The sequence below is a fragment of the Aricia agestis genome, chromosome 16 (assembly GCF_905147365.1).
Source record: "Aricia agestis chromosome 16, ilAriAges1.1, whole genome shotgun sequence".
NCBI lineage: Eukaryota > Metazoa > Arthropoda > Insecta > Lepidoptera > Lycaenidae > Aricia > Aricia agestis.
In genome coordinates this window covers 4,976,325-4,989,305 of record NC_056421.1, presented here as the reverse complement: position 1 = coordinate 4,989,305, position 12,981 = coordinate 4,976,325, and the positions used below count along the sequence as shown (strand labels likewise).

The following is a 12,981-nucleotide window of genomic DNA, read 5'->3' as shown; positions in this document are numbered from 1 at the left end:
TTAACTTGACAGCCAAGTATGGATAGTCTGTCAAAAAAGTTGTGAATAGCCTTTTAGGCACCTTATCAGAAAGTGGTGAAACAGGCCCTAATTATTTTTATATCTATTGATCTTTGATTTTATTTCATGAACAAGTGTTAGTATTAAAGTGTGTCCTTATCACATTCTATTTTGCAGTCGCTGCCTCTAACTATAAAACTCTTTTATAGTAAAACTTGAAAATCTTATAAATTTTTAGTGGTTCTAGATATATATTCTAGACTCTAGATATTTTTGTGAGATATTAACAGTCCTTTCAGATATTTCTATATTAAGAATTTCTTTTAAAAATAGTGTATGTTATACATTTTGTAAGTTACTGTAGTAAATACTAAGAGAATCACAAAATATAGACAGAAATCTTTGGAAGTAATTTTATTTTGTATTTAAAACTTACAATACTATTTACAAACAGAACAGATGTAACAACAGTTCATACTCCTAACTAATGACTTAGTTTATCACCCTACGGCAGCCACGAGATGAGCAACGGTGAATATTTACAATGGTGATGGTGTGATTTACCAGCCGTGGCCATGAGGCTTGGACCAGCCGTGGCTGTGCTGCTTGTGGTGGACGGTCTTGACCACGGGCACGGGGTAGCTCTTCACCACGTGCACGGGCACCTGCACTACATTCACCACTGGCACCTCGACGATCTTCTCGTGGTGGACGGGATGGTCCACGGGGACGTGCACCACCTTCTCAACGGGGTAGTTGACGATCTTCTCCACGGGGTACGGCACCGGCTTGTCGACGTTCACGCGCTGGATCTGGACGACGGGGTAGGGCACGTTCCTAACAACGGGTACCTGGACGGGGTAAGGCTGGGGCACGGGCACGCGGTAGGGCTGGGGGACGGGGTAGGGCTGCGGTACTGGCACCCTGTGGGTGATCTCCCGGACGACGGGGTAGGGCTCGTCGCGGACGCGGTACTGTGTAGGAGCGCCGTTGCTGCTGGCTAAGCCGTGGATGGTGTCGATGACCGGAGCCCTGATGCCGGGTGGGGGAGCATCACCTCCAGCGAAGCCGCCGGGGCCTGCGAGACCGGGGCCTGCGAAACCGGAGCCTGCGAGACCGGGGCCTGCGAGACCGGGGCCAGTGAGGCCGGCGGAGCCGGGCAGGGCGGCGGAGGACAGCACGGAGTTGGTCACGCTGGACTGCACCAGGGTTTGAGTGTTGGTGTTGACGACGGGGCCGCCGAGCGCGGGGCCGGTGGCTAGGCCGGGTCCACTGATGCCGGGTCCGACGAGAGGGCCTTCAGCCAGCGGTAGGCCAGCAACTCCGGGGCCGCTGATGAGGCCGTGAGGTCCGGATTCGGAGATCAGACCGTCACCAGAAAAGGTCGCGGATGGGAGGGATCCAGGGGGGAACGACCTGGGGTCGAAGCTGGAGGAGTGGAGGAGAGATCCGGGAGCGGAGACCCTGGTTATCTTCGGTGATGGGAGGCTGTATTCCCCGTGGGGGATCTCGTGGATGTGGTGGTCCTGGCCATGGTGGTCGTGGCCATGGAGCAGGCCCCCGTGGCAACCCACTGCCAGGATGGCTACAGTAGCCAATATAGTCTGCGAACGAAAATGTTATTGTCATGTTTGTGGTTTTTTTTTAACTTTTTTTATTGATAATGATATTTTGTTTTACTTACAACGGTAGTCATACTATATAGCTAATCGCTGGCTACTAGTATGAAGTTGTTTTGCCTACTAGCTTCTCAGTCGGTTTGTGCTGATCTGTATATTCGTCCACATTTATATATCGCTGGGGCTCCGTCATCAAGCGACGAGGAGAGCCCGAACCCGTTTTCGTGTCTCTTTCTATCGGATATGAATTTGTTTAAATTATATTACTTAATATGATGCGTAACTTTTGTTTCCTAACGCCTGGTATATCTCGAGCTAGTTTGGAATATTTTACGCAAGTTTCATGCTAAGGTTAAAACTTTGGTATGTTGCAGTAAAAACTTAACATTTCAAAGGACACCGACTAGGCTTATAATATATTTATTAGGCAGATACACAAGTTGAAAAATAACTTGTTGTTTTTTACAAATGACCCAGAATTTAACAATGAATCAAGTAAATATTTGAAAGATTGAGTTGTGTTTGATCAGTATCTGTGATATTTACATTTTTATGGGATTATAAAATTTATTAATGTTTGATGGTTTATCCTCAATCAGATTAGATATTAACCATAGATCTTGTTTGAATTTGTATACATCAATAGCTGTTGTAATTATTTTGTATCTATTAATTTTAATAAGGTAAAAAAACTAGGATTGCTCTCTCAACCTAATCTAATACATATTTCATTGTGTATCTACTGAAATTAATTTAAGAGTACTTACATATTTTTATAATTAGTTTTATTTCCAAAAATATGGCACAATATTTTAAAATGTACTTATAAAAGAAACGGTTGGAAAGTTACAAAAATAAAACAATGAAGGGAAATAATTGGGTCACACCTTCTTTTAATTTTAATGTAATTTCAAAACTTACTTAAGAACGATTCCATTATCGCGGGTGCAACATTTTGACGCACTTAAAGCGTCCTACTGACAAAATAAAACACATTTATTAATAAATTATCTTCTGAAGGGATACATTTTAACTAGTTCAATCATAAATTGTAAATGAAAACTAAAATTAAATCTAAGAAAAGTCACAAAACATGTTTGAAGTGCTATCGCGGGTGCAACCAAATTGGTCCTCTATTAAGAACTCGGACGAGTTCATTCGAGAATACTGCTAATTGTGGAACTTTTAGTAATTTATTAACCCATATTTCAAAAGTGTATAAGACAAAGAAATGATTTAACTAGATACAATTAATTTAAGTAATTAGTACTAGGAATTATTAACAATTTTCACGATCGCGGGTGCAACATCAGAATATCGCGGGCGCAACGAGTCTAAAGAAATAGAATTTATTCATAAGTCTGCGGCTAATTTCTACATTTTTGATATGCAATATATAATATTATTAGTAAATTGTAATAATACTATTTAAAATTTTATTATTTTTTAATTATCAGTCATTTATCGATCTGAGAAAAGAAATCATCTAAATCACTAAAAACAATTAAATAATGTAACTTAAGCAAACCTTTTTCGATGTATTGTTATAAAACCGAACTACAGCACACCTTTAATTCAAAATTAATATTTATAATTTAAAAGAATATGGGCGAATTATAAGTAAAAAATTTTTTTTCAAAGAAAAATATTAAATATTTATGATTTTTCCTGTCATTTGTGGCATTTCTTCTAAAATATTTAAAAATAAAAGAATATAAATCATCATTTTGAAACATCTGTTAAGTAATACATGAAATATTTCGAAAAATATAAAACACGATGTGACTCCATTTAAATTTTAATAAATCTTGTAATTACATGTAAAGTAATAATTACAAATATAATCTAACGTTATTGTTTACCTTAATAATATTAAATATGTCGAAAATTACTAGAATAGTTAAAAAATAAATTGTTGCTTTTGCAATTGTACTGCTTCGATCGCGGGTGCAACCACTTTTAAGGTACTGTTTTTTTCATTAAAAACCATAAAATAGTTTATTCCAATGATTAATTCCTATTTCCCTCTCAATTCTTCTTACTTTTACAAAGTTTCAAATTATTAACAATTCATTTTAGCGAGAAAACTAAACTTTTGTACCTTTTTTATCGCGGGTGCAACAATTGCAACTTTTGTTTTAATAATGTTTGAAAACTAATTAAAAATTGTTGATTTTTTTTGCGCAGCAATATATACTTATGTTATACAGTCAATATTATGTAGTGAAATTCAACTTCGAGCTAGTGATTTGTCGTAAAAATAATCATGTGTGGCATAAGCAGTTTTTCTCGCGCCGTTAGATGATATCACTTCAGAATGTTATAAATCATTCAAATTTAAATTTTTACTGATAAAAGTTCTTTTGCTAGTAAATATACATCTTTCTATATATAATTCAATAAAAAAATGTAACAAATGCTGTAATTTAAAAATTCGTGTCGAGGGTCGTCTCTAGCGGAATCGCCCTTAAGTTACATAACATACTAGCAAATGAAAAAAAATATTAATAGAGTTTTCCAATATTTATTCCTCAAAACCTATCAATCCCCAAGCGGCACCCGGCTGTCGCATAACAATTGAAAATCCATTGTGTCTGCCATTCCCACGATAAGGTATTCAAACAACTTTAATTTATAAAATGAGAAAATCATTGATAAAAATATAAATATGCGAAATAATACAAGTCGAAACTTTTTTCTATCTGTAAATGTGAAAAATTGCATGGACGATTACAATACTGCTAATTTATGGTCACGACAAATAAACGACGCAGTAAGCAAACCAATTTTATTATTAAAGTACTAGCTGACCCGGCAAACGTTGTTTTGCCATATAAATTATTAATTCTCGTATCAATATAAAACGTAGATAAAAACCTATTCTCAGGCCTAACGAATGTACATACAAAATCACATTAAAATCGGTTGAGCCGTTTTGGAGGAATTCGCGCACTTGAACACTGTGACACGAAAATATTATACCGGTGTAACAAAACTAAGTGATAATACTTTAGTGTGTGTAGTGTGTACGTGTTTCTTGTAGAGAGTACTGTGAAAGTAGCAGCGCTGAAAGACCAACATTTTTTTTTCTTTTGTATGGGGAAACTCGTGTCGCTCGGGGTCTTTCGCTGGTTTACACCACAGATTTTCAAACCGCGGTTCGAAACAGCGAAGAATTGTTTTTGAATTGCCCGATTCATACCACGGTTCGAAACAGAGAAGACCTTTTTTTAATTAGTGGATTCGAACCGCAGTGTAGATATTTCTATTATTACATATTCCTTTAAGTACAGTTAAGCTCAACATAATTAGGAAATCAAAAATATTAATTTTAAGTCTTAAGACCAAACTAAAGTAAAAATATGCGAGATGGGCGAAAAAATTACCGACTTAAAAGAATAGGTAACATCATAAAAGAAATTAGCGGGTGAAATAATCATTGGCCATTGTCTGGAAAAATTAAGAGTTTAAAATTAACTTTATAATAATAATAATTTTACTCCTTTTGATTGTTTTACTACTTTGTTTTTTTATTATTTTTGATTATTTTAATTTAAAGATTTTTTTTAATTTACATTACAATATTATTCTTGTTAATTTGTTTAGTTTTTTACTGTGATTTTATACAATTACTAGCTGTCCCGGCAAACGTTTCTTTGCCATATAAAGTATTTCGCCCATATTATTTTATTGAAGTGACTAAATAAGTATGTTACCATGGCGACGTCCATCGCTATCCCGTCGCACAAACAATGGTCGCCGTCAGTCTCGAGTTGTAATAATTTACTATTATTTATTCAACAAATGCACTTATCATTATAAAAAGTACCCAGTAATCGATTCTCAGACCCACTGAATATGCATATAAAATTTGGTTAAAATCAGTAAAGCCGTTTCGGAGAAGTACGCTATCTAACATTGTGACACGAGAATTTTATATATTAGAAAGATAATATTAAATAGTGTTCGGTTAATTTTAAAGCGATTACCTGTGTGTGGGTTATGATTTACGATTAGTTAAAAGTTGAACATGTACTTTAAATCAGACTTTAATCCTATTTTAATAAATACGTATAGTTTCCCATTTTTATGATTTTGGAATAAACGTCATTTCTTTATTAAAAATGTGTTTTTATTTCTTCTTGAAACCACTTTTCTATGTACGTCTGTACAAATAATAAAATGAGACTTAAAGTGTCTGTTACAATAATTATTGGCTTAAGTTCGTAGTCCGAATCCACCCATACCGAAAAATTATTAATTAGTGGTTTCACACCACTCCAATCATCGGGAATTCAAAATATTTCAAAAACAGTCCTTCGCTGTTTCGAACCGTGGCTCGAAAATCTGTGGTGTGAACCAGCGAAAGACCCGTCGCTCGGGCCTTGCCCATTATTATTATTATTATTATTATTATTTTATTTTAAGCCTAAACTGTCCCACTGCTGGGCAAAGGCCTCCCCTAAAGTATTATCACTTAGTTTTGTTACACACTGTATATTTTTGACCACACAAGCCTTGCAGGTTTATGGTAAAACCTGCAAGGCTTGTGTGGTCCAGTTTGCAAATAAATATTGCATTAATTTTGTCGAACCTCAATTTTTGGTTATATTTTAAACAACTAAAACTAAGTATGGTAATTAATTTTATGAAATGTAGCCTAACTGTCTAGCGTATGTCACGACGTAATGTCTAGCGGAAAGTTTTGTTTACTAACATCCCAGACACCAGCTTAAATACATAACATGTCGACTTAAATTAACTATACTATAAAGTTTATGCGATTATGAGTCATATGTATTTAGTTGGTAGATTATTAAAGAAGAATTTACTGAGTTGCACCAGAGGCGTGGTTAAAGTTAAAGTTAAGGTTAAAGTTATGTTTATATTTAAGGCTAAAAGCTTCAACTTTAACCTTAACTTTGAACGGAGAAATTGACAGATCACAGCTGGTCCAACAAGGTTTTAAATGAACGTGGGCGAGGGCACTGCTGGTAAAGGAGAACTGTCAAAATTAGCGTTTTTGTATGATGACAGCGTTAGTTCCTTTTTTCGCCACGTGCATATTTAAAACGTTGTCGAGCTCTATGGTTATGGTTAAATATGGCGTCTTGATGGCGTCCATTTTTAACTTTAACTAAAGATTTGACATTTTGCATTTTAACAGTTAAAGTTACAGTTATAGCTTTAGTTAGTTGGTGCAACCCAACCTTAGTTTTTTTTTTATGAAATAAGGGGGCAAACGAGCAAACGGGTCACTTGATGGAAAGCAACTTCCGTCGCCCATGGACACTCGCAGCATCAGAAGAGCTGCAGGTGCGTTGCCGGCCTTTTAAGAGGGAATAGGGTAATAGGGGAAGGTGGGGATGGAAAAGAAACGGAATAAAGGAGGGTAGGGAAGGGAATAGGGTAGGGGATTGGGCCTCCGGTAGACTCACTCACTCGGCGAAACACAGCGCAAGCGCTGTTTCACGCCGGTTTTCTGTGAGGACGTAGTATTTCTAAGGTCGAGCCGGCCCATTAATGCCGAAGCATGGCTCTCCCACGTTTAGAATGTGTACCAATCATAAAATGGATGGAGATTATGAGTGAAACTAATAAAACAACCACAATAAAATATAGCGTTTTCGAACTGAAATAATTTCGTCACTCCTTTAGTTTAATAACTATCTTATGTGTTAAGGTAAAATACTACTTACTAGTTGATGCCCACAACTCCATTGCACAGAGATTCATTATAGCGAAGGAATCGTAAATTTTCCGGGATTAAAAGTATCTCCATACAAAATTTTAGCAATATCGATTCAGTGGTTTTGGGCGTGAAGAGGTAACAGACAGACATACAGACACATTTTCGCATTTATATTAATAGTGTAGATTTGCTAACGAAATTCCAGAAGTGGCTGTTTAGATCGCGCTATTCCACACAAAAGTTAAATCTTATATCTTTAAACGAGCAATTCTTGTAAATATATATGTATATATATATAATTGGAATCTCGGAATCGGCTCCAACGATTTTCATGAAATTTAGTATATAGGGGGTTTCGGGGGCGATAAATCGATCTGGCTAGGAATCATTTTTAGAAAATGTCATTTTATTCGTGTTTTATCGCTAGTAAATAGCTAGTAACTTTTAAAAGAACAACTAAAAAAACCCAAACGTTATTTTAAAAGATAGCATCATTCGTAAACTTTGAAAATATATTTCACAAATATTAATGAATGTTACATAAAACTGTGCATCTTTATCTGATCTAGCGACTGGCGCGCTGCGAGGACATTTCTCACTCAGAAAGCGAAACGTCCGCACGCGATGTCTCACGCCACTCAGTACTGTTGCGTCTGTACTCTCAAACTATAATAATATGTCATACACCTACTATTTAATAGCTCGAACTCAATTTTTCAGAGTCAATGATATTTTACTTTGAAAATTTCAATCGTAACTAAATCAATGCCGCAAGTTTTACTCGTAAGAGTAAGTATATAATGTTCTTATATCCTGAACCGATTTTGCTGAAATTTGACATGGAGATACTTTGAGTCCCGGGAAAGGGCCTAGGATACATTTTATCCCTTAAAAATGGACGGTTCCCACGTGATAAACGAATTCTGGTGCAAAGCAGTTGCGGGCGTTATCTGGTATAATGATAATACTATTTCGTGAAATATGTAGTGAACTGTCTATGAAAATTCATATTTGAATTACAATTTTAAATATTGTTTAATGTTTAAGCAACGGTATTAATGCATTATAATATTATGTGTCCGGAAACTATTTCATACAATACAAGTAAATAAGATTCTATTGAAAAGACATCAACGCAGTCGCGACTCGTCAGAATCATATCATTTTGAAATAAATTTTAGTAATTATGCCTAAAAGTAATAATGGAAACAAAAACATCATTATCCATAATTATTTACGTTACAAAGATCTTTTTTTTAATATTGAAAAAATAGAAAAATCGTATTTTTCTTTATTTATTTATTAAAAGATAAAATGTCATCTTTAAAAGATTATATCAGAATTAGAGTAACAATGACCCAAGTTCATTACCACCGAGTGAAACCCTGGAATGTGAAACGAGTGACATCACACGACGCACGCACTCACAGATCATTATCTGGACTAATTAATATTGTTTTCACTTATTAGCTGAATATCTTGTAATTATATTGATGCTGTGCGAAAAATATAATATAACAATTGCATGTTCAACGACTTTAGAATTTCAAAGATGAATATTTCAAGTTACAAATAAAAATACATCAAAAATAATTTATTGAAGAAGAGACTTTATGACGGATTTTACAGCTAAAAAAGAAGTATTTGGTTTTGCATTGAGTGAGTGAAATAGATAAATATGATGAATTAATTTACAATATTTTAATACGTAAAATATATTATGTAATTTATTTATTTTACTTATTTTGCTTTCATCAGAAATTATCGTAATAAAATGAAGCATTTTATAAATAAACAATATATCTATATCAAATGAAATATTATGGAACCAGAAATGGGTTCGTAAATAAAATAGATATATTTTGTAAAACACAATTTATTTGTAACAACATAACAAGAATGGTTAAATAAGTATAGCACAAAAATGCTAAAAAAACTCATCACATTACAAATTAAAAACTATTTAATATTAATTTAACATAAACTTACAATTACATATTTACAACTTACAGGTAATTTTGTGAATACATTATTCGTACTTCTAGCATTAAATGTAGTGAATAATTATTATTACTTACTTTACTATTTACAATGCAAAACAATTATTTGAATAAATGCCAATTTCATGTCATTACATTCTATTGAAAACAGAGAAAAAAATTATACTGGCTTGACTGAGAATATAAAGAAAATAATCAAAACCTAATTTTTAAGAAGATTACCGATAGGTTATACTTAGTTAAAGTCTGGATATTTTATTAATTACAGGGCAAAGTTAGAGTACAATACATCTTCTCGTGACAGTTTTATTTTGATACAGCTATTTTTTTTGTCACAAACCAACCAAAATGTGGATTTTTGAAGCCTCTTAAAATGTGTAAATAATATAGCTTACGTTAGTGTTCCACCTATTTCTATGTCTCTTTCGGGAAACGTATCAGATCTTGAATTGAATTCTTCCACATTTAAGGCTCCCGCTTCGAAAAGTGGTTCAGTTTTTAAGACTCTTAAAATTTTATGCTTGTGTAATCGACGTCTGTTCTTATCACCGAAACGATTTGATCGCAGCGGTGGCGGAGGTTTCAGAAGTGGGTATGGCTCGTGTACTTCATTTTTAGGATACTTTCTTCCATGTGGTTGTCTCTTTGAATATGGACTGTTGAAATGTTTGTCTCTACCGCTTACTATTCTTGATTCTGTATCTAATATCACTCTTGACTTTTCCGACTCTATGTTTGCTAGATTATTGTCTTCCTGGTTCTCATTCATACTCGATTCTTCTGGAATATGTACGGTTTCTTCTCCGTCTATAACAGCACCGATTGAGAGGTTGCTTGAAGCATCTGCTATTGGAATATTTTCTGCTTCTTCTTCGCTGCGTGAATATTTCACGCCTTGGTAGGGAAATCTGCCACCGTTATAAATATCGTAGTAAGGATTTGCTAGGACACTGAGAGCGCTGCTCAAACTTAGTGGGTTGTCGTTTTTAAATGAATTCATTTGTTGTAACTGAGAAACATCAAATTTGAGTGGAATACTTGGGTTGTCTCGTAAATTAAATAGCTGGCTAGAATCTAAGTTCGATTTACCTTTTAACATATCAGCTACTAAGCTTAGATCGACGTTATAAGGATTAGCTATTTTCAGGCCATTAATAGTTGCTAGAGCGGCTTGTTGGTCGAAGTCGGGCCTATTTAAATTGCCTCCCTTGTTTGCCATGAGCTTCCCAAGAATTTCGGTAGCAACATCTAGGTGATGATTATCAACATTTTGGTTGAGCCTTAAAGGTAATGGATTTGGCAAATTATTTTGATCAAAGTTGTTATTGTTGTTATTGTTGTTCATTCGTAGTGATTCTGCTGTGTAAGCTTCAGTTAGTCTATGAGGTATATCATTAAATTTTAAAAATCCAGATGCGTCTGACTGTTGATTGGGCCGATTTAAGCTTTGTTGAATATTATTTGCTGAAGATATTGCGTTATCCTGGTTATTATATGAAACCTGATTTGGATTGCTATTACGTTGATCTACAAATCTTTTATTAGTAGAATACAATCCGTTATTGTAAAGTGAATCAAGACCTTGTTCTTTGCCATAGTATGTTGAGACTGCATCCGGTTGTTTTAATCTGTCTTGTTCATAATGCTCTGGTTTAGGTTTCAAATTTAAACTGAAGAAAGAGTTTTTGTCTTTGTAATAAATAGCATCATTTGCAGGAGTTGACTGCTGAACACCTTCACTATGATCCTTTCCAATGTTGTATAAATTGAGTTTATTTAATGAATCTGATATGGAATTCACTCTAAGTAAGCCATTTTGTTGTTGTACCACATTCGATACATCTATTGGAACTATGTTCTTTAAAGCTTTGTCATGGTCGAATGGTAACTTTTGCTTAGAATCATATAAGTTTTCTCGAGGGCTTGTATAGTAATATGGTGAGGCAGTAACTAAATCATATGGAGAGTTTTGGTTATTATTTTGATTAGGGACATCATCATACGTTTGCTTCTGTTTATTAGATTGCACAAAGTATGAATTCAAGTATGGGTTGTTAGCAAAATAGTTACTGTTATACTGGGAATTGGATGCATAGCTAGTAGCTTTCAGCGTTTGCTTGTAATTTTCATGAGCTTTAGCCGCTGCCTTAGCAAACTCTTCTGGATCAATTTTGTTGTTTGATGGCCTAGGTGTCTGATCATAGCCGTAATCTTTTCCTGAATCCATTTGGAATCTTACTTGACTGAAAGCTCCCGTGTCTGGTTGCACGCTGTGTATTTGATAGTGGAAGTTGTTTGCAGGCGTAGTTGATTCTGGACCATAATTTGGTCTTTTATCAGATAGTTTCCAACCATAATCACCGTGAGAGTACGATGGAGTCGAACTAGGTGATTCTTGTTCTTGGTTTTTATAGTTATTATTATTCAAAATCTGATAATCTGGCTTAACAAAATTTAAATATACATTATTCGCAGCTGGCATACTACCAATTCTATGAGTATCGCTATTTATATTTTCAATATTGGAATCTTGTTTACTATTCGATTGGATTGTGTTATATTTTAAATTGTTGTATTGAGCTTGATTAGTATCAACGTTTCCGTTGTTATAAGATTCTTGCTTATTGTCATAATATGCAGCAGTCGGTGAAATAGTAGATGAAGGTAATTCATTGTGGTATTGACCTTGCACATTATTATTAGAGTATCTTATAATGTTGCCAGAATTATCATAATGATCTATTTGAATTCTTTTATTTGCCTCGCTGGGGTAGTTCAAGGGTTCACTTCCAATCGTTGAAACTCTGTTGTTGTAATCGAACGACACAGGTGAAGATACATATTGCTGTACACTTTGAGGGCTGGACAAGTATACTGATGCAGGACTAGATAGATAAGTATTTGCAGGGGTGCCAAGATATTGATTGCTGGGTAGAGCTGTTGATAAGTAAGTGGATATAGGAGTGCTGGCTACTACATCTTGATTGTATTGATTTCCGTTGTATTGGAAGTTGTTGTTATTATAGGTCGGAGAGTACGTTCTGGATTCAGCTCTTCCATTGTAACTAGGTTGAGGGTTGTTATCGTAGCCTGAGGCAGAGACAGTGGAATATTGATATGGCTGTGGTGTTGCAGTATACGATGGGGCCGGTGACGGCGTCGAGTACTGCTGGTACTGACCTTCTGCCTTCATCTGCGCCAGAAACTGCTCCGGTGGCAGCGAGTACTGTATCGCTGCGTATTGGTTGCTGGCGCTCGTGTCTACATCTTGAGGAGTTTCCTGCTTCTCATTATCTTCTGTTTGTTGAAACGGATTCTTTATTCTATACACTTTTCTGCTTCTACGCTCGTGTCGATAGTCATCTTCGTTTTTGTTTGCATCTTCAGTGACATGGTATTGTTGGCTGCCGGAGTTGTAGAGGTGGCTGTTGTCTCGCTGTCCTATGTTGCTGTAGCCAGTGATTTGGTCGTGGCCGTCGTTGGCAGCCATTTGCTGGTAGCGCAGTATATCTTGCTCGCTGTATCCATCTTGACAGTATGTTTTTCGGAAGAGAAGGATAATAAATATTACCCGTATCTGAAACAAAAATATTCAATTTATTTGTCAAATTATTATCATAATATCAGACTTTTATTATGAGTATCATTAATATTGTAAGTCAAATCTATG

At 35.3% G+C, this 12,981-nt stretch overlaps 1 protein-coding gene across 1 annotated transcript in view; it reads right to left on the bottom strand.

Moving 5' to 3' along the window:
* Positions 1-450: 450 nt before the first annotated feature.
* Positions 451-12,981, bottom strand: part of LOC121735012 (putative uncharacterized protein DDB_G0282133) — a 30,178-nt gene continuing 17,647 nt past the window's right edge. Inside the window, exons 2-4 of the mRNA XM_042125680.1 lie at positions 9,707-12,888; positions 5,006-5,069; positions 451-1,604 (exon numbers count right to left, since the gene is read on the bottom strand). Of these exons, the coding sequence (XP_041981614.1) occupies positions 561-1,604; positions 5,006-5,069; positions 9,707-12,888 (4,290 nt within the window). The 3' untranslated portion in view covers positions 451-560. The remainder of the gene's footprint in view (positions 1,605-5,005; positions 5,070-9,706; positions 12,889-12,981) is intronic.